This window comes from Trichoderma aggressivum (genome assembly GCF_033847375.1).
Source record: "Trichoderma aggressivum f. europaeum strain CBS 100526 chromosome Unknown scaffold_016, whole genome shotgun sequence".
NCBI classification, from domain to species: domain Eukaryota; kingdom Fungi; phylum Ascomycota; class Sordariomycetes; order Hypocreales; family Hypocreaceae; genus Trichoderma; species Trichoderma aggressivum.
The window spans coordinates 548,022-569,465 of NW_026946382.1; the positions used below are offsets into that span (position 1 = coordinate 548,022).

At 52.3% G+C, this 21,444-nt stretch overlaps 5 protein-coding genes across 5 annotated transcripts; 2 read left to right on the plus strand and 3 right to left on the minus strand.

Annotated features, from left to right (window-relative positions):
• Positions 1–1,162: 1,162 nt before the first annotated feature.
• On the minus strand, positions 1,163–2,401 carry Triagg1_4992 (uncharacterized protein; the record flags this gene model as incomplete). Its single annotated transcript, XM_062899456.1, has 3 exons — positions 1,163–1,241; positions 1,310–2,196; positions 2,366–2,401. The coding sequence occupies 3 exons, from the start codon at positions 2,399–2,401 to the stop codon at positions 1,163–1,165; spliced, it is 1,002 nt and encodes a 333-aa protein (XP_062756173.1).
• Positions 2,402–5,752: 3,351 nt separating this feature from the next.
• Triagg1_4993 (uncharacterized protein) lies at positions 5,753–7,795 on the minus strand (the record flags this gene model as incomplete). The annotated part of the gene is made up of 1 exon (XM_062899457.1): positions 5,753–7,795. The coding sequence occupies one exon, from the start codon at positions 7,793–7,795 to the stop codon at positions 5,753–5,755; it is 2,043 nt and encodes a 680-aa protein (XP_062756174.1).
• Positions 7,796–11,331: 3,536 nt separating this feature from the next.
• Triagg1_4994 (uncharacterized protein) lies at positions 11,332–15,187 on the plus strand (the record flags this gene model as incomplete). Its single annotated transcript, XM_062899458.1, has 4 exons — positions 11,332–11,365; positions 11,440–11,623; positions 11,709–14,827; positions 14,913–15,187. The coding sequence occupies 4 exons, from the start codon at positions 11,332–11,334 to the stop codon at positions 15,185–15,187; spliced, it is 3,612 nt and encodes a 1,203-aa protein (XP_062756175.1).
• Positions 15,188–15,952: 765 nt separating this feature from the next.
• Triagg1_4995 (uncharacterized protein) lies at positions 15,953–19,379 on the minus strand (the record flags this gene model as incomplete). Its single annotated transcript, XM_062899459.1, has 5 exons — positions 15,953–17,220; positions 17,289–17,381; positions 17,441–18,022; positions 18,081–18,662; positions 18,803–19,379. The coding sequence occupies 5 exons, from the start codon at positions 19,377–19,379 to the stop codon at positions 15,953–15,955; spliced, it is 3,102 nt and encodes a 1,033-aa protein (XP_062756176.1).
• Positions 19,380–20,117: 738 nt separating this feature from the next.
• Triagg1_4996 (uncharacterized protein) lies at positions 20,118–21,099 on the plus strand (the record flags this gene model as incomplete). The annotated part of the gene is made up of 2 exons (XM_062899460.1): positions 20,118–20,403; positions 20,483–21,099. 2 exons carry the CDS (start codon positions 20,118–20,120, stop codon positions 21,097–21,099), a joined length of 903 nt encoding a protein of 300 aa, XP_062756177.1.
• Between the last annotated feature and the right edge of the window lie 345 nt (positions 21,100–21,444).

A 21,444-nucleotide genomic window follows, 5' to 3' on the forward strand; every position in this document is an offset into this window, starting at 1 on the left:
ATGACTGTGAAACTACCTCTTTACAAGGCAAGGGACAAGAATCCGCGATGCGTGTCTCTGAATGGCCCTTACATGCGTTACATTTGAGCTCCACATCCAAGATGGCCCATCGCCATCAGGAGCTTCAAATCTCCTTGACTGCAAATCAGGACGAGGGGAAGTGCTGAGCAAAACCCTAGACTAGATGTTAGGCAGATTCCGGTTTTTTTTTTTGTGTAAAAAAAAGAAAAGAAAGCAAAAGAGACCAATCACGAAGTCATGTCTCGCGTTCTTCTGGTGTTGGGACCCTCCCCTCCTCCACGAGAAATGCCCTTTCATTAGCCCAAGTTGCTGTCGGAAATCACTTTGTGGCGTTGCTTCGTGATTCTCCCTGCTCCAAGCCGTGGTGGGGAAAAAAAGGTCCTTTTGGCCACTTTACTCCGTAAATTGAAGGATAGCTATCCATTGAGACATGGTCCATCAACTTGCCGGGGGGAAGAGGTGGCGTCTTCTTCAAAATTGCAGCACGGCCTGTGCCTCATACTGCGGTGTCCCAGCGCCTAGACGGAACCATTGCCCGGGTGCCCGAGTACAGAGTGAAATCAGATCGTAGATGCCCATAGTATAGAGAGACAAGTACTCCGTAGAGCCCGTCAAGACTGCAGTGCAAGGGCCAGCAGACGGTCCTTTCTCGGAATGGACTGCGAGGAGCATCTTTCCGACCTGGTAGGGCTACGATCCGAAGGGCCTTTCGTGGGGGGCTTCTCTCTCTCTCCCTCTCCCAGACGCAGTGTAAAGGTACATGGTCCCTCTGCCTTGCGTGTGTGTTTGTCCGCAATTGTCCAAAAGCGGCTCGAGTCTAACAGGTGAGGTCGACCTAACGAGGCAATCAACAAGGGAATTCGCGGGTCGCACCATGCACGGCCGTTCTGATGATCATGTCGTTTTTTATCTAGGAGCAACTTTGCCACGCGGTGTGATTCCCGTGACGAAATCTAATAATACTCTACCGACAAAACGTGTATCATCCGGGCCAAGTCAACGTCACAACCCATCAAGGGTCGTCCGCGAATAGGCAGCCCTTTTCCTCCCCCCCTCAAACCCTTGTTTGTACTTGGGGCTTTGCAAGTCGTCATATCATGGATGTACTGCATTGACTGCTTGTTGATCCCCGAGCCTTTCGTTACAGCTTGGACTCAGATGTACTCGCAGCTTGAGACATGGAGCCTGTGTCTGGAAACTCCTCGTCCCCTACGAACTTCCTAACACCCGGCAATTACGCCATCAGCATAGCTCTCGAAGTGAACAAACTTTTACTTGTTCTACGTACCAGCCTCGCTCTTCGCCGCCGGCCAAGAAGCTGCAGTCACTGTTGGCCTCACATGACCAACCTCCAACAACACCAGCAGCAGCAGCAGCAGCACTAGGGTTGGGCTCTTTGTCGGGCAACTCCCCCTTTCCTCGATCCCGATTGTCGACTTTCTTCCGGCGAAAGACACTCAGCCCACAGGTAAAAGCGTGAAAGTCATCGGCATCTACAGTCTCGGGGAACTCGCCCGTGAGGATGCGGCCCAACATGATGACGGCTGCGGCGTGAGTGCACAGCACAACGGCTCGTCTATCTTCAGCGTCGCAGCGATCAATGATACTCTGCATCGTGGCCGTAAGCCTGGCCTGCAGCTGGGCCAGCGTCTCGCCCCTCCTGGGAGGATACTGCGCCGACACGTAGCTCTCGTCAAAGGCAGGGAACAAGGATTTGAGGAGTGAGGGTGAGGCTGGGCCGGGATGCTCAAACGGAGCGGAACCGAACCACTCGCAGATTCCGTGTTCAGGCCGTATCATGGTGGCGGCATCACTGTGACTGTGACTGTGACTGTGACTGCCACTGCCGACACTCGTGCTCAAGCTCAAGCTCGTGCTCTCGCCATGCTGGCTGTGTGCGTGTGCGTGTGCGTGCCTCTGCTGCCTCTGCTGCTGCTGCTGCTGCTGCTGCTGCCGGAGCTCGACAAAGGGGGTGATGGTCTGCAGGCAGCGGTAGTAGGGGCTCGAGTACACAACGTCCACGGGGGGGTCCATCGTCATGAGATGCTGGGCGAGCTGCCTCGACTGATCGACCCCGTGGGCGGTGAGGGCCGGGTCCACCGCGATTCCTGTTGGTGATGGGATCGAAGCTGAATACACTCCTGTGGTGTGGTCGACGGACCAACTAGACCGGAACTGGCGTTGACAATAGCAACGGTCAATACAAGAGCCCTCAGCCTCGTGACGCCATTGTCTGCAGTGCAAGGGGGGGTGAGGGGATCAAAAAATCAAAAAATCAAAAAATCAAAAAAAAAAAAAAAAAAAAAATCAGAAAAAGGAAAAAGGAAAAAGGGTACAACTTTACCCCATGGCGGACGACGTAGATTGTCTCGAGAGGCATGTTTGGGGAGGAGGGACGTTGCGTTAGGTATGTTGCGTCTGTGTTTACAAGCACGAGCATCCGTTTTTTTTTCTCTTTGTTCTGCATGCGAGATGATGTACCCCGAGGTGGAAATCTAATCTCGGATCTGGGGGCTGCTCAGGCCATGAAAATCGCCCTCACGACAAGAAAACAGAAGCAGCACGGACAGAGGCGCAGGACAGAGATTGTGCGACTTTGGACACCCAGCTGCCACTTGCTGGTGCCTCGGGATTATTTCTGCCAGCAGCCAGGCTGAGATCCGTGGGGCTCAAAGACTGCACCCGTTTGCCGCGGCTGGTGGGACAGGATTAGTAGTGGTGCCGAGTTGAGTAGCAGTGAGCCTTGTTACAATTACAATGCTTGTTAGCGTGTTGAGAATGCCATTGGATTGGAAATGAAAATCAAACTGGACGCTTAACTCAATGAATGGACAAACTACTAAGATAATGGAGGGTGTTGTGCCTGTTCTAGAATAAAGAATGGATGGTACATAATGGATGTCCAGTTGGGCGTTGGGACAGTCAGAATAATCAAGGTTCTGGTGTTATTACTGGCTGATTTCCAGAGGAGGCAACGGCTAGTACCGGCCATGTACACATCCCCCCATCCCGTACCTTGCCTTGCTCGTCCAGTAATACGGCCGGCATGATGCTGTATCACCCCAAAACCAGTTGAGGCCTTTGCACACGATGCGTGTACTACTCTTGTTTTCTCCTTCACGTCTGGTCCGCACACGCCCTCTTGAAGCTACAACTTATTACGTGCCCTCTATGCAAAATCCTCCGCGGAAGCACGGGACATTATCCATAGTACAGCGGCGAGGCTGGCACCTCGACAAGGTACAGGTACGAATGAGGTACTCGTAAGGAGCGCTAAAGTACCTGAGTCGCAAAAGCAATCTTCAGCTTGCAGGCTACCTAGAATAGAGAGACTGCCGTTTCTGGTAGACTTAGCCGAGCCACACCAACTGTCTTGGTATTATAGTGAGGATTCCTATTTCTTAGCCTGTTGAGGATCTGGCTAGAGAACGGCCTCAAGCCCGTTGGCTTTCTTCAGCAATCGAGTTTCAAACAGATTAAAGGTATACACTAAGATATTGTGTGGCGCCGGGGCGAGTTTAGATGATGGAAATTTCAATGGAACTGGATCGGCCTCTGCGTGTGGCCTGTGCCCAGTGACTTGTGCTCAGCGTCCCTCATACAGGCATGTACATGTACCTACTAGATGTACGATAACATGGATCAGTCCAATTGCATCAATGCGAAAAGAATCAAGAACAGGGAAACAAAAAGTCGGTGGATCAACAAAAAGCAAAAAAAAGCAAGGAAAAAGAAAAGAAAAAAGCAAACACTCGCCTCGCTTGTCCTTCACCGGTCGCAGGGATCGTGCAGCCACCAAAACGCTTGCTTGCAAGGCATGCAATGCGAGCCTATCCTATCCCGCACCTGAAAAAAAAACATCTTCACAGCAACGAGTACCCGGGAAAAAGGCCAGAGACTAAAAAGGGGGAAGCAAGATGCAAAAGAATACGAACCCAGAAAGAAAACATCTGCATCTGCATTTTTTATTTTTTATTTTTTGTTTTTTGTTTTCGTCACACACACGTGCGGGTCCTCGGTGACTATTGGCCGTTGTTTCTTGGAAGCCTTTCCCCCCCCCTCCATCTAATCCATGTCTCCATCATCCATGGCTTGCATCTGCGTGTTACGAGTACGTGCCTCAAAAAGGGCCTTCTGGGGGGGGGGGGGTTGGTCTCCACGCCGGTGAGAAGCTCAAAATCATTTGCATCTGGATGAGCCACCAATCACTGCCGTCTGTAACTTGGGATGCTTGCATTGCGTCTACATGGTGGTCCTGCGAATGCTAATGCTGATGCGACTCTACTCACATCCATCATCGCTCTCCCAAAGGGCCAGCAAAGCAATGCAAGCACCTAAGCGAGGTGCAAGAAGATGCTCCGGCCAAAGGGTCAGTCACCCCTCGTCTCATCAATGACAAGAGACGACGCCGATTATCATCAATCGCCTCGTCATTTTCAATCAATCGCCTTCTCCACACATCCAATTCCAAGTTTTCTGTTGTCAAGAGACAGGACAGAGGCGGCGCTCGTACACAGTGCGACTGGGGTCCGGCCCAGCCTTCGCCCGCTGCTAGGTACATGCAAGTAAATGCATCAGACATGGAAGGTGAAATGTGACAAGCTTCTCTTGTTGCTCTCCCATCACTTCGACAGCGGCGAACCTACTTCCGCGGAACAACAAGTCTCGGGGCCTAAAATAGGCCTGGATTTAAGAATTCCTCACACCCACGTGGATCTGGATCCAAGTGGTTTCTCTAGCATGGTGAGGCGAGGGAACTAGCATCAATACTAATGCTATTCACTTCGAATTGGTACTAGTCAAAGATGGGATGGCTTCTGAAAAGGGACAACATGTGTAGAAAACGTTTGCCTTGTATTGTCGAGATGCTACAGTAGCAAGTCAACGCACCTAGAAAAGTACTGTAGGGGCGGGCTGGGCTGATACGACGCCGCTTTGTCGTCCTCGCCAGCACTTACACCACCACTCAAACAAGTACATGCCCACACCGAGTTTTCCATGCCCCGGGCTGCATAATCCAGCCTCCCTCGGGCTGCTCAATACGAAGTTGTCTCTCCCCTGCATACTCATCCCATAATAAGCACCCTCTTTGTGTGTGTAGCTGACCGCCGCCGGCCTGCGTGAACATCCAGAGACCAACTGACACATGGCAGAGCATCAATGACAAGTAGCCATGCATAGCAGAATCAATCTATTTGCATCAAACTAATCGCAGCTTGCAGCACATTCATAGACGGCGCTGGCAGGTCTAGATCGATCCTCTGGACATCCAAGCAATCCTGTTGCACTCATAGGCCGAAAGGGGGGGTCCTGCCCACAGCCGACATCATGTCATCTCAGAGGAGCGCCCAATCTCGACCGCCGCCGGAAAGTTGGGTTGTTTGCAAGTTTGAAATAGGAAAAAATGGAAGAGAGAGAGAGAAAAAAAACCAAAGAGACATTGCCCAAACCAACTCCCATGTCCCACTTTGTCATCTCCTGTATGTTCTACTCCCGAAACATCAACACCCGTGCCTTGTGGCATTCGAACAACGCCACCGCCGTATGCAGCCAGCGAAATAAACCAAAAGAGAAAGAAAAAGGAAGAAACCAGGCTAGATGAAAGCCTTTGGGTTGTTTCCCTTCTTTTGCGCAAAACCCCAACAAAATCCACCCTCAGAGTAGATGAGCCGAACGAGATGATCATACATTCATAATTTTTAGACCAACATGCCATCTTGATCCGCATCATTCACATTACAGAGCAAGATCCCAATGTCCTTGCTCTGCGGCGGCCGACAATTCCCCCATCCTCTTCATCCGCATGAAGAGCTTGGGCGTGCCTTGCTCGACGTCGGCGCCTCCGATATCCGGCTCCTCCCGCACCGGCTTCTTCGTTTGCCTGCATGTAGTCTGCCCATTTCCTCTCCAGTCTACCGGCAGCGATAAGGTCGCCCCGGAGAACTCTCTTTTGGTGCTCATCGACCGTCATCTGGAAGCCGTAGAAGCATTTCAGCCCAATAGCCTCAGTTGGGTAGGTGATCCCGCCAGGTTGTCCTGTGGCCGGTCGAACCTGGGAATTTCTGAACAAAATCTCTCTAATGCCTGTCCAGGTAACATTTTGGCAATCGTATACTGCCAAGCGTAGCGTAATTTTTGGGCGGACCTCGCCTGTTGAGGCTGGTTTGGAACGCTTGATGACCATTGAGGCGGCTTCTGCGAGAACTAAATCGCTGATCTTCGTATTGTCGAGGTCGGCACTCTTCAGCCGTACGCACTTCTGCATGACCGGAAGCATTCCCAAGTCTCCAATATTCTCGCAGTAGCTCAGAGAGAGATGCTCCAAGTTGCCAGCGCAAGGTGCCTTGGCAAGATGTTCGGAGAGAAGAGAGTTGGTGATCTCGTCAAGATCTTCCAGTTCGAGATGAGTGAGTCTTGGTGTTGAGGCAAGAATAGGCTCAAGCGCCGCATCGGTCAACGCCTTGCACCCTGAAAGCTGCAAGCCTTCCAGATCTGGCACCACATGGCCAATCGCCTTGACACCTGCGCTTGTTAGTCTGATACAGCGGCTCAGATCCAGGTGGCGAAGCCGCCGAGGCGGAACCACGGGGTGGCCTGTGAGTATGTCGATTTCAGGATCGACCCCTTGCATCATAATCTTCAACGCCTCATCATTGAGCTCGGCGCATCCGCTGAGGACCAGCCTCTCCAGCCGATTTGTGTTGAAAATTGACTCTGCCGTGGCGAGGCAATCAAACCCTTTTACCTCGCCGGCACGGAGGTCCCTCAATTTCGCACACGAGTCGATGATTGTCTTGATACCACGAGCCTCCACCTTCTGGCACCATGAAACATTGAAGCTCTCCAGTTGAGGGCACGACTCTGCAATGATTTTGCAGGACGTGTTTGTCACCGCCGCAAGCCCCGTCAAATTCAGGTGAACTAGCTTTTCATTGCTCCTTAGAAGATTGTGGAGAGTGTGCTTTTGGAAATTCCGGCAACCTTCGAGCGTCGCATTCATAAGATTCTTGCACGACTTGACAATGACTTCGGTGCGCTTGTAGTGCTCAACCTGAACACATCCTCTCAAGTTCAAGTCTTTGACAAAGGGGCCAGCGGCGGCGATGATGCGTGCCAGCGACGCAGCAGGAATTTCCTGATAAAACTCCGAGGCATCAATCGATGTCCACAGCTGGCCGTCAAAGCAGAACCCGTAAAAGGATTTGCTGACTCTAGATATCCGTACCAACTCCTTGGGCCGGAAATACGAAAAGATATGGATTCGAACTTCGTGGGGTATGCCAGCCCAAAAGTTGAAAGCCTTCTTTTCCACGGGCTTGGTTCGTACTCTGACTTCGGACGGTAGGGAGGATATGGCGTTTGAGGTTACGGAAATCCCATGATTTGCCTTGCGAATGGCCGGGAATTCCTCAACATCGTCGTCGTTCTCTTCTTCGAATATGAACACTTTGGTTTGGGATCCCGGATGTGAAGAGCCTGCCACATTCAGAGCAGAGAGCTGCGGCGTGGCAGATCTAGCACTAGGGGCTGCCTGTGATGCCCCGGCCGTGGATAGACTGACACAAGACATGGACCCATATCGAATGCTATACGGGTTGCTAACGGATCGAGATCGTCCGAGTCCAGGAAGGGTCGGCGAAGAAGAAATGCGCTGTATGCCACGGAGAATTCGCTGGCGACTCTTACCCTTCAAGGGCGTATCAGGTGGCGTGGGAGAAGCGCCGTCGTCAGCGGACACCGGAGCGTCCGCCGTAATGTCGAGTACCTCAGCCATGGTTGGTTGGGTTTGTGGATGATATAGGCTTCCCTTGTCCTCACGTTTATCTCCCCCGCTAAAAGGGCCGTCTCGACAAGCGTCGTCTTGAGCGTATTTGTCGAAAAGAAAAGTAAATCTCCAGCGGATGGATCTAATTCGTACGCGTATGAGAATCTTAAGCTTTGCTGTGATGAAAAAAGAACGGCGGCGATGCGGGGCCCGGGTCCGCCTGGGGAGAGTTTAAAGGCCGTCGAGGCTCCTGTCAACGCATCACACTTATGGCTATCGTCTTGTTGGAGGGCCGCCCTATTCGATGGATCGATTCGGTATCTGGACACGAGGCTCGCGGCAGAAGTTTTAACTGCTCGATGGCCGTCGACGAGGCACGGGGCAAGTTGGAGCAGAGGTCAGCCGGGCTACCAAAGTGGCCGCGGGGTGGTCAGCGTGACCGCACCAGGGGACTGGCTCACGCTTTGCCGTAATCGCAATCAAGATAGCAAATAACGATATGAATCCCATGCCCACCCAAGCAAGGCGGGCTGTTGATCACAGGAACGAGGAGGAAAGATAACAAGTCAAAGTTGAGAGGCAAAAGGGGGGGAGAGGAAAGGTAAAAACCCTAATGTGGCCGGTGGCGTGGTGGACGCATCGTCAGGAAGGAAAAAAGAAAAGGCTCAAGGGTACGAATACGTTTTCGGTCGGTCTCCCCCCACCTCGGTCGCCAACAATGTGTACGAGTACAAGCAAAACTCACCGCCGTCAGATTCAATATTGGAGAAGCTGTGGCTGACCTCTGCAACGGGGGGGCTTGTGGTGGGCGCTGGTTCCGGAAAACGCCATTTACGAGTTGTGACTGAATGCTGGACATTACTCGCGAGTACCGTACCGTAGAGTTGCCATCGAATAGACGGCTAGCGCCCACAAGCTGGGGTATATCGATAAGATACGGAGCCCACAACGCTAGCTGCTAGCGCTGCATGGAGACCCTGCGGCAGGGCAACCCCCACTAGAGAGCCCACCAAGGGTGCTGTAGAGCCCACTACCGTACAGGTGTACGGAGACCCTGAAGTTGCACCAGCATCTTTGTGCCATTCAAGTCCAGAGTACGGAGTACCGTGGCATCCATCCATCCATCCCATTGCAACGAAATTCGACAGCACATGCACCCAGCCATGCTGCGGTCAGTGCCGGCATGCCACCATCAAAATAGCTTGTGGCGCTCTAGATAGGCCAGCCTTGCCGTGTGACGATTGCGTTGCATTCGGAGATGCCTCCTGTGCGATATACTCGTATATCGCTCATCTTCTACATACTACCATGGCAGGACCTTGGGAGCATCCCATGTGAGTTCTTTTGAGGTAAAGTACCTCTGTTAGTCCCTTATTGCGGTGGCAAAAAGGAGTACAGATTGGTCCAGTACTATTGGGTAAGGTAGCAGGTTTCGGGCCGTAAGAAACCTTCACGTCGATAGTGGAAGACTAGCAGGAACATGATTGCATAAACAGGTACCAGAGATTGATCCTTCCTCCTTCCATATGGCGTGCTGTAGCGCAAACGGCCTGACGGGTGTAGTCGCCTCGTATTATTCGTGGGAGACGGAGAAATTCCATGGACTGTGGTAAATGTGCATGCAGCGTTCGAGGCAACGATCGCCGCTGTCTTGGCCATTCAGAATCAAGGAGCACATGCCATGCCTCCTAAATATCGCAGACCCGCTGGTACCCGATAATTGCAACTATAGTCGACTTAGAAGTGCGAGAGAATGCATTGGGCACGAATAATACTGGGTAATGATAACCACCCCGGGGATAGCTGCGTACATATAATGCGGTAATATCGCAGGTTGGGCTCCTTGGGCGGTTCTAGGGTATCAATATGAACCCGGAGTTTCGTTGGACGTTGTCCGTGGTCTATATCATTACTAGGCGATGCCGTTATTGTAAGACCTGGACAGCTACAATTCGCAACAGGGGATATTTCATGCCGAGCCGGCGATATATCAATAGTACGCGTACGGAGTAATTGCCGGTACTTGAACTAGGTAGACCAGATGGTTGAGATTTGATAGCTGGGGAAATGGGCCATGTGGCCGGAGCATCTCCAGCTTCCCGGCAAATCTCCATGTCGGCTGACTACGGAGAATGTCTCGGGGTATTTCATCCGCCTTTCAAGTGTTAGACAAATTAGGGAGATTTAGACCTGGGGAGCCAGACTACATGCCAGATCTTGTGTAGCAGCTGATCAAAAGCCTTTGTCTTGTGCGAATGTTCACTCTTCCCGATGTGGAAATTCATCTCATCTTCTCGCTCGATTCTGCCGCCAACCGTGGATGAAAAAGAGCTTGCTTCCATTCTCCAATAGTACTCGTTATGCTGCACATACTTATCTGTGGATAGGAACGTGTGGCTGTTTATTCCTCAGTAGCAGCAACTTAGTCGCGGACTAGCACGGATAGCGATATTCACATGCTGAGCCATCGCAGTTCAACGGTTTCTAGCTGAGCAGCTGGAGAGGTTCGGATGCTGGCATTGGTGCTCTTCCGGTGAGCTGATGCACACCGGCCAATTACACATCATGTTCTCTCAATCCCGTCGATTTTCTGCAGCTGGCGTTGCTCCTTGCAGAATAAAGCGCATTTGAGTTGGCACTACGCAATCCCGAGCGATCTGCGTCACGCTTTCACGGTGTGGAATGGTAATGGCATTGAAATGGCTCATATTAGCAAAGAAATTATAAGGTCGTAAAAGAGAGAGAGAGAGAGAGAGAGGCTGCAGGAATGTCTGTGCTGTCAGGCGGACGAGAAGATTCTTCGTAGGGCATGGATGAGTTGGTTCCATCAATAGCATTAGGTACCTGTCCTGCGCCTAAGAGGAACCGCCTGCACGCTGTAGAAAAAAATCTCAACGTCGACAGCCACAGAGCTACAGCAGAACTCAACCTCAAGGAAAAGGCAAACCAAAAGTGCCCGTGATATTAGCACGATAGGGCCTTCTTTCGGCTGTACATGCACTGGGCCAGAATTTCTCTCGCTGTCATTGGCATGCCGTTGACACTCCAATCGTCGATATTTTGATTTGTGGGCAGCAGTGGCTCCTCTCCAGCGCCTTCACCCCTCTCGCGCCTCTGAACCCCTCGCCCCGAGAGTCGCCCAACCGCAGATTTGCCAAATTGTCCAAACCGACCTCAATTCTCTCCCTTGTGGTAGCAAATCCCCGTCTTCCAGCACCGGCAAACCGGCCTTGGGCGTCTGAGCTGCACTCCAACCCTCCTGTCACGGCTGCCGACTCGTATCCTTTGCTTTTCCCACGGCATCCGCGTAGCCCCGACAGCAGCGACTCTCCGTGACGCCAGCTACCTTAGTACCTAGTACTCGTACGGACTCCGATCGGCCTGCCCACAACCTCAAACGCCAGTTGAAGCCTGGTTGAGCCGAATTCGACTGTTCGCGAGACCAGGCTCGATTGACGCCTCCTCGCCACCCGGGCCCTGCTTCGAATTGCGTCGTGCTCGTGCATCACTCCACTAGAGAGGCGCGTGAACTGAGGTCTACAAGTATGCTTCAGACACATGGCGGCCCCCAAGACAACCGTATGTTATGTTTGGACATTGAAGCCAATCCGTAGACAAGACGCCGTGACTGATGCCCGTCCCTTTTTTTTCAGGCACCGAGAGCAACACGAGGGACGATGACAGAGGCCACGACCGAACCATGCAGCCTCTGTCGTTGCCCAAGAACCGCAGCACGGGAAACCTGCATCTATCAGCTGACCCGTCCGACCGCAGTCGATACCGAATGTCCTTTGAAGCCTCGTCGGCCGGCATCTTGGACCACGACCCAATCACCAGGTTCGTCCCTTGGCGGCGGCGTGTTCCGCACCAGACTTGTGCCATGGTAGCTCGCTTTTGTTTGCTGACCGCGCGCTCCGATCAGACCATCTCCCATTACCGACCACGAGCACGGCTTGGGGCTCTCTGGCCTGCGCCGTATACGACAGCAGCATCCTCCCTCCCGGGCACCGACCCTGCCCAGCTCGAATGCATCTTCACGCAGCCCTTCCGTTGTTGCGCTCACCCGCTCTACCTCCATGACTGCAATGCTGAGCAGCTACACGACGACGCCTTTCGCCGGAGCTCCCACATCTCCCAGCTTCTCCGAAGACTTGTCGCGGTTTCCCTCTGAATCTCTGCACTCCTTCTCCTTCGCACATCAATCGGAGGATTTTCTGCACAACCGCCAAAATGTCCTCAAACGTTCCCTTGAGTTCATGAAGGACCGCATGGGCCTGTCCATGACTTCCACCCAAGCCGGCCTTGCCAGCGCCCAGGCCAGGGTTACGGGCGATGTCGACGCGCAGCACATGCTGGAATTCCTTGCACGCGCGCAAGTGATAGGCGCAGGAAACTTGCCTAATCCAGACCCTGCAGCCGTCATCGTTCCGCCATTGACTGGGCCGGCTGGCCTACCTGCTGAGAATGTGTTTGAGAAGCAGTTCAGCCCGAGAGCGTCCATCGTGGATTTGGTGCCACCCGATGTCACATATACAGCTTCAAAGGAGTTGCCTGTTCGCGATAACGAGCCGATATCCGCTAACCATGCTGATGTATCTAATATTGCGACTGATGATGCCGGCTTAAAACTAAAAGACTCGGGTAGAGCTTCCGCTGGCGGTGTCGGAGGCGCTCCAAGGGCGCTACCGCCCACATCAAGGCCTACCAACTTGAAGCGGACCATGACTGACACTCTGAGTATGGCCTTGCAAGATAAACTGATGGATACAATGTCACAACCTTTTCTCACTGGCGAGCCTCTGTATGAAGAGCCGCTGGCTTCTCCGGGATCGACGACGCAGCCTGCCGCACAATTGAAGAGTTTCTCTGCTGCTACTGGCCCTGCGGTACACGGACATACGAACAGATGGGTGCCGGCTGCACAGGCAATCTTCACGACGGAGGCGAAGCCACCTTGGACCATTTTAGCGGCCAACGATCTGGCCTGTCTAGTTTTTGGTGTCACAAAAGCCGAAGTTCGGAAAATGGGCATTCTGGAGGTTGTACAAGAAGAGAGAAGGTCTTGGTTGGAACGGAGGCTTTTGCAGCTGAGTGACCAAGATCTGGACGAGGATAGTGACAACGCCACTCCTGCTGTTTCGGCCGCGTCTGCCTTGCTGGGTGGCAGATCCGGAATCACTGCTCAGCTCCTCAACAAGCCCAACTCGAGAACACCGCCGTCTCAAGTGGCATCCCCAAGGCGCGCCCAGACTGTTCACAGCGGAGATCCAAACCCACCAAGTACACGTACTAGCGGCCACCACCGCAACAACCTCTCACGCGGTGTCTTGCTGTGCGGCGATGTAGTTCCCATTCAGAAGCGTAATGGCGCCACCGGATCAGCAAGTCTCTGGGTCAAGGAGAAGCGCGTGGGCTTGATCTGGGTGCTCGAGGAAATTCATGAGGATGTGGCGCAGATAGTGTTGGATGAAGAAGGTATCGTACAGTCTGTTACGGGGGCAACCGAGCCAATCTGGGGCTTCAAAACACCAAAATCAGGGTTTGACGTGGCCAAACTCATTCCACGGATACCGCGCCAGGGCATTGATCCCAACGAGGGCGAGATCGACTTTGCACAGACAAGCCGAAGGCGGTACTTTACGTGTCCCAACTCTCACAAGTCCAATGTTCCATGCGCCATTGAGCAAGTTCGTGGGAAATTAGAGTTGCGTGTCTCAACTTTCCCTCACATGGCTGGTATTGTTGTCGTGGAGCCGGAAACATTGAAGATTCGTAGCTCAAACTCTGTCTTCTCCGGGGCTTTGTTTGGTTACGAAAAGCCTGATGGCATGCCTATATATTCTCTCATCCCCGACTTTGACAAGATCCTTGCCACACTCACCGAGGAAGACGGCCTTCAGCTGCTAGATGGCATGGTAGTCCCAGAGCACAGATTCCGCAGAGCAGCCGCCTTTTTTGCCTTGAAAGAACAACGTCCTAACGCTGCCGCCGCCTTTTTACAACCCGAAGGCATACCGGCAAAACACCGAGACGGTTCTGAATTGAAAATTGACGTGCAGATGCGCGTTGTGGAGAGTGAAAAGCACGTCGACATCATCGAAGAAAGCGACTCGGACACGACTGAAGGACACGACGCGCGAGGATCTGTTTCTCAATCAGAGCTGGTGTTTGCTCTGTGGATTACGTATTCACGACACCTGCACACATCGTCTTTGCACTTAAATATAGAATCTCCCAATCACTCAGCGGTTATAACGCCGCCTCATCAACCCTCTCCCGGCCAAACTCCTGCACACACCCCCATGGAGATACCTTCGGACTCTGATGAACCCAAGGTCGAGTCTGTCAAGCAACCCATCATGGCGATAGCCACCTCTATCCCCAAGCAGATCAAGGACGCTGCACTTGATGCTGCCGCAAAACTTACTGGACAAGCCAAACCAGAGCCACCAAAGGAAACCCCGAAGCCAGAGAAGACTGGGGAAGATGAGCCCGAGCGCAAAACTACCATTGATGATTATACCATCCTCGAAGACATGGGCCAAGGAGCTTACGGCCAAGTGAAACTTGCGAGGCACAAGAAGACAGGCAGGAAAGTAGTGTTGAAATATGTGACTAAGCGTCGTATTCTCGTCGATACCTGGACTCGGGACAGGAAACTCGGAACTGTCCCCCTGGAAATCCACGTCTTGAACTACCTACGAAAACCCGAGTTCCGACACCCCAACATTGTAGAGATGGAAGGCTTCTTTGAGGACGACGTGAACTACTACATTGAGATGGCTCCACACGGCCTCCCTGGCATGGATTTGTTCGATTACATTGAGCTCCGCGCCAACATGGAAGAGTCTGAATGCCGGAGCATTTTTGTGCAGGTTGCGCACGCCGTCCACTTCTTACACACGAAAGCCCAGGTCGTTCACCGTGACATCAAAGACGAAAACGTGATTCTGGACGGCGAGGGAAACATCAAACTCATCGATTTCGGCAGCGCGGCATACATCAAGAGCGGCCCCTTTGATGTGTTTGTGGGCACAATTGGTAAGTTTTTTCTTCTCTTTCCCTTTACCATGCCGATGCTTCCTTTAATATCTCCTCGAGTGAATGCTGACGCAACCACCTCTAGATTATGCCGCACCGGAAGTCCTAGCCGGGAAGCCTTATGGCGGCAAAGAGCAGGACGTTTGGGCTCTCGGCATCCTCTTGTACACCATCGTCTACAAGGAGAACCCTTTCTACAGTATTGACGAGATTATGGACCGAGACCTCCGTATCCCCTTCATAATCAGCGAGGACAGCATCGATCTAATCCGCTGTATGTTGAACCGAGACGTTGCTCAGCGGTATTCCATAGAACAGGTGCTGGATCACCCGTGGTGTAAGGCACATAAAGCCAAATAGAAACAGGGAGACGAGAGCAGATATACATATATTTGGTGGATTGGGGGCGCGGACATAGACCTTGGAAGGTCACCAAGAGCCACTATACATCTTTGGCCATGATACCCATGAAGTGATACATGTTTTTACTGGAAGAGGTGGAGGGGGGAGCAGAGCAGCATCGTTGGCTAAGTGAGAATAACGGAGACGATACATACAACGCGAGATGTCCTCATGGAATGGCGACTACGGCAAATAATACGCACTTGATCATAAGCGACGAAACCTGGGGAGGACTGGACGTCTTTTTGACTGGGACAAGGCTGGGTGGTTATGTTATGGGGGTGCATGGTTCAACGGGGTGAGGAGTTTTGTTCATCATGCGGTCTGTTTGGGCGCGTGGACGAGATTTGGTGCTGTCTCTTTTACTTTATCCTTCCTATTTCTTTCTTTCTTTTCTCTCACTATCTTTTCTTGATTTTTTTTTTTTTAAAAAAAAGAATGGCCGGTTTCATGTTATTTGGCATTCAAGAGCGCGAATCATAGCAATAAACTACCTAAATAAAGCAAACCTGAATATTATATATTTATACATACACAACCCAATTACAATGAACGCCTGTCTCTAACTAGCCGCATGGCCCCCTTTCCAGAACGGAGCCTGGTGGAATTTTTTGGAGAGCCCATGATGGTATCGGTCGACTTGGTATGGTACTTGGTAATGCTAGCTGCGACATAGGAGTCCTTCTGGCGGTTATATAGAGGCATTGCCCGTAGCCATCACCTTTAATGATAGTTCAACTCCGGATTGGCCCTGAAACTACAGCGGCAGCGACATTCTGGCACCGGACACTCGGCGTGTCTCGCAAACCATTCCCTCGCGTGATCCAAGTGCAACACATGCTCGCAGCGGAGGCAAAACGTTGGAAACCTGCTGGCCATGCGAGTCTCCTCCCTCTCCTCTGGCCTGTCCGAGCGCGGCACGCCGACAACCTCGTAGCAGAGAATGCAGCGAGGGAGATGCCTCCCGCAATTGGGACAGCTGACGCCAGAGTTGATGCTGGTTGCGAGCATGGGGTTGCGCGTCTCCATGGTGGACGAAGGCACCACGGGCGCTGCGTTGTGATGGTTGGCGAGAGACGTGCTGGCGTCGCAGTAGACGCAGCGGAGGGCGATCTGGCGCGACGACGGCTTGAGCGCAGGGACGCCATCGCGCTTGGAGCGTTTGGTGGACTCGACCTCGAACTTTGTCCGCTGGAAGAAGAAGCGATGGCGCTGGAGATAGGCGCGATATGCGTTGCGCCATGCTCGGCAGCGGATGTCGTCAATGTACCGAGGAGCGCAGATGGACATGACGAGCGTGGCTGTCTGGAAGTCGTTGAACTTTTCCACGTAGCGCGCAAAGATGTCCACCATAGTGTCGGTGATGCCAGTCAGACAGATGGCTTCGATGTCTCCCTCCTTCACGGCGCGGGAGACTTGCTCGTTCAGCCAGGCCGTAAGCTGGTCATCAGTGAAGTTGCGAAACGCAACGTAAGCTCTATCTGCAAGGGGCAAGGAAGACTGGTTAGCTATGATGGTCCAGTCGCCAGTGGCTATCAGGGATGATATCGCCCGAAGATACGGATCCGTCTTTGACGCAACTGCCTCGTCAATGTCCAATTTCTCTTTAGGAAGCTGATTACCCTCCCGGCCTATGAGCTGCAGAGCCAATGAAACAAAGAGCAGTTCAGGATGCGATGGGCTGGCCTCCTTCAAGATCTCCACAGCCAGTTGTGTGTCACCCCTGAAGAGAGCTCGGGAGGCTGCCGTTGTATGAATGCCGGCTGGATATTCCGGGTCGGCTTCCCGATCCAGGCCGCTTGGGTCATGGTTCTGGTCATCGCCCCAGCCGCATATTTCAAGGCATAGCTGGCGATGGTGAGGCTTTCTCGTCGCCACGCCGTCAAACTTGGGCAATTGACGCTTCTTGCAATATGCCCCAATGGAACGCTCCCAGGTATAGGCATCGGGAACGTGGGCACCTGGAGACAGGCGAGATGTTGGATTTCGGCCTATTTGAAGAGACAAACCCCTGTTAGATTGGCAAATATTCGACACCTGTTCAAATGATGCTGCTCACCGAGATTGTTTGTCCATATTGCATGCACTCCCAAGTAACTGAGATCTACGTGAGAGAGCATTAAACCGCCATCATCCGCGGCTCGCTCCGCATCTGGAATATACTTAGCCAGTTGACGTTTAAAATAGAAGAGCACATCTTGGCAAACTCACCGCCAATCCAATCCCAGACAAACCTCTTCCAAGGGTCATCTGATGTCACATTCCTATTGGTGACAGCATCGAACAGATATCTCTCCTTGGCACGAAAGAGCTTAACATGATCCACCACAGCTTGTGCTGCTTTGGGAAGCCCAGATGAAGATGAAAGAGTACCTAGAAGTGCTTCATGGATTTCTCTACAAGAGCCAATCCCGTTGGAGCTGATGGATGCGGAGCCAGGTCTACCATTACCTAGCCGCCTTACATCGCTGGCATGCGGCCTGCCCTCATCAGGCGAGTCGGGAAGAGAGCTCTCATCGCGTACATAGTTGCGAAGACTGCGAAGTTTTTCTGCAATCGTCTCGGCCTTTTCGAAAGACTCGGGCAAAGGCGCAGAGATCTCACCCACAGCCTTGACAGCAATTGAAATTGGTGTTTTGGGGTCTAGAGCCTTCTCAATGCTTGCCTCAACATTCACCTTGTCCGGTCCAAATATTGAAACATCGGACAAATTTTTCTCAATGATGATTGGGGCGAGCATCTTTGGAGCCTGTGTGGCCTCAAAACGCATTAAATCTTGGTACGGTGTATTCTCTGATGTCAAGTTAGTACATTTGGAGTGAAAATTTACACATCGGAGTGTGCCGAGTACCTTCAAGGCCGCGATGGGGGGCTTGCCAAGGCACAAGCTTGAAAATATGATCGGCTGTGCGAGAGGACTGCTCCAAGATATCAAATCCCCCATTTGCTCGCAAGACCAAAAGTCTAGGTCGCAATGCTGGTGAGCCCAACGTCACCCAATCAAACGACACAATTCTGTCATTCTTCCTAGAGTTGTCGCGGTATGAGACATCCATTTCATGAGATCGCTGTACCTTGAGCAGCTCAGGGCCCTCGTGAGGGACGGCGTCTGACGATGGGAGTTCTTTGTTAGTTTCCAGGACCTTGAGCTGACCAGTACGTGATAAAACGGCTAGAAGACCGCGATGGTCACGGCAATAACGAAGGGAACGAATGAGAGCGTGCTTATCCTCGGCCATGGAGGACTCGGAATCGGTATCAACAACTGTGTCAAGGCGCAAGGCACCGCCCCATGGCAGCTCATCTTCTTCAACAGCTTGGGCGTAGGTATGAGAGGCTACGGGGCGAGAGGTTGCTCTTCGATCCCATATCATGACTCCAGGATGGTCCAGAGCTGAGGATGCAAAGTAGTTTTGATCGGCGTAGTCGATGGCTAGGTTATTATTACACTTGGTATGAAAAGTAAGGACGCCAGTCGGATCTTGGGTCGATAGTAAGCATCTTTTCAGCCAAGCAACAGATAGCATGAACAGCTCAAGTCTCGGAACCCCCCAAAATTGCCCTTGTACTTACCACGAAGATCGTGTATCCTGACTCCCTGGCCCTTGATGCCCGCTGCTAGTACTTGGGGACTATCTTCAAAGAACTTGATGCTTGAAACCGATACACTGGGCTCAACTCTCTTGGGTTCCGCAAGAGTGCCCCAATGATCAGGGAAACCTTTCCCTGCGGATGTCACGGACGACAGACGGTGGACATCCCACACTTGTAGACTTTGGTCCATTCGAACACGGTCCAAACCTACGGCCAAAAGGCCAGTCGTGTTGAAGGAAACGGCTTGGCAAGTCCGCGCCATTTTGAGCCCCAGCTCGACATATGCATTGGAGCTATCGTCTATCCTCAAAAGATTCACGATTCCGGCGCCGGTACCGACAGCTAGCAGATTTGGATTCTCGGGAGACCAGTCATACGTCGTGAGAGGAGGAAAGTCATCGTGCCTGCTGACCTTGGTATAGTCAAACCTCCCGGCGCGTGCGTGGCCAGTGGGCTCATAGAGCTGAACAACACGATGCTGCAGGTTGATATGCACAAAACTGTCGATTGAGGCATTGGGAGACCACTTGACGAGTCCTGGCTCGGGGCGATCCATCTTTGGTGTTGCGTCGGCAAGGACGATTCATCGACCACTGGTGTCGTCGCAAAGGCCGAGTGTAGGGTCCAAATACACGAAGTTTTCTCTAGAACTAGATCGAATCACAATTCCCACTAGTAGCAGCTTTGAGCTGTGTCAGGTCGTCGGTAGATTCCTGTGGCGGCGAGTTGACTCAAACGCATAACACTGATGACGTTCTGCTTCTAGCCATGGCCTGATGTTGGACAGTAGACGGGATCGAGATTGTCCTAAATTGCATCCCGTGATATCAAAGTCTCTGGAGTGGTGTTTTTGTAAGAGAATAAGTTATCAATGATGCAGGAGAGAAAATAGGAATCAGAAGAACAGCCCTGACTTGGTTCATCAGCTCTGCGGCTTTCTCATTGAATTGTCTGGAAACCAGCTCTTTAGCTTTGGGCGGGACAAGCAGCTACCTAGTAGACAAGCAGCAGGCGGCCCCTGATTGGACAACTGGTGCTTAGGCGCTAGACTGGATTCGGCGTTCTGCCAGATAAGATAAGAAAAAGTATTACGGAGTTTCCCTCTGGTTTGCTTCCTTTAATTCATGCGCCCAGATTTGAAAAAGTTGTCTGGTGACACGAAGCATCGAAAATCGAGTCAGAGGGGCATCTACTGGGTCAATCTTATCATTAATTTCTCATTGAACTCTTACGGAAACTCGACATCACCCTTTAACACCAAGACTACGATCCCTCAACGCAGAAACCACCCTCAATGGGCACCAAACGGCAGCACGATGAGGTAGAGTCGCACGGCGCGGCGTCTGAAAAGAGGCAAAAGTCGTATGTCGGCCGCAAGCGACAGGCGCAGGAAGATTCGGGAGCCAAGAAGCGCATCAGGGCGATTGAGAGAAGCCTGCGACGGAACCAGGACATGCCGGCCAATGTGCGAATCGACCTCGAGCGAGAACTGGCGTCGCAGAAGCAAATCATGATGGACAAGGCATACAAGAAGAAGCGCAGCACAATGATATCCAAATATCACATGGTCCGATTCTTTGGTGCGTGGAGCCCTACAGGCCAACTCTGCGGCTGTTTGGTTGGCTTATAGAGTGCTGGAATTACTGACAACTCGCTTAGAGCGGAAGAAGGCCTCGAGGCTGGTGAAGCAGCTGAAGCGACAGCTTGAACAGGAAAGCGACGCAGACAAGGCAGAAAAATTACGGCACGACCTTCACATCGCTGAAGTGGATGAAGCATACACCCTCTACTTTCCCCATCTCGAGACGTACGTCGGCCTATACAGCTCCACCGCCAAGAAGACACCCGACGAAGAAGAAACCGAAGAGAGCAAGCGTGCAGCCGCAAAGGCAGCTCTAGAAGCAGAGAGGCCACCAATGTGGGCAGTCATCGAAAGAGCCCTGGCCGAAGGGCCTCCCGCATTGGAGCAGCTTCGGGACCGAAGATCACCAGACGATACGGGCAAGATTGATGATACACAGCCACCAATCAGGCCCCAGCCAACAGCCCCGTCAAGTGTGCCCGAACGACGACACAATGGCGCCTCACAACATGCTCGCGGGCAGCAACAGCAGCGGCCGGGTAAAGGACCAGACACATCATCTAAGCATGACAACAAGGACATATCACAGGCGCTTAACCGGAGAGAAAGGAGGAGGCTAATGCGGGAGGCCCAGGAGGCTACCAATGATGAGGATGACGAGAATGGAGACGGGGGCTTTTTCGAAGGGCTCTGAAGCAAGAAGGCATCCGGCTGCAGGTATCTTTACGCACACACGGGTACATACAGGTACTACTCGTAAAGCAGATTTGATGCTTCACTTGAGCTAGTCATGAGGCTAAAAGGTAGTCGACAATCCGCCTTGGACTACCTCTACAAGGCAAGCCGCGATATTGTATATACATGTATTTTGGTAGATGCAAGCATCAAGCATTTGGCGTTTTTCTCTCTTGCAACGGCCGCGTCCGGAGCATCTTCCAGCTTCTGCCTTGTAAATTGTAACCTGTAGGAATCGAGTTTAATTGCGCCACTGATTTGCACCAGGGGGGCCCAGGCTGCATGCCCCTCACCAGCTCTGACT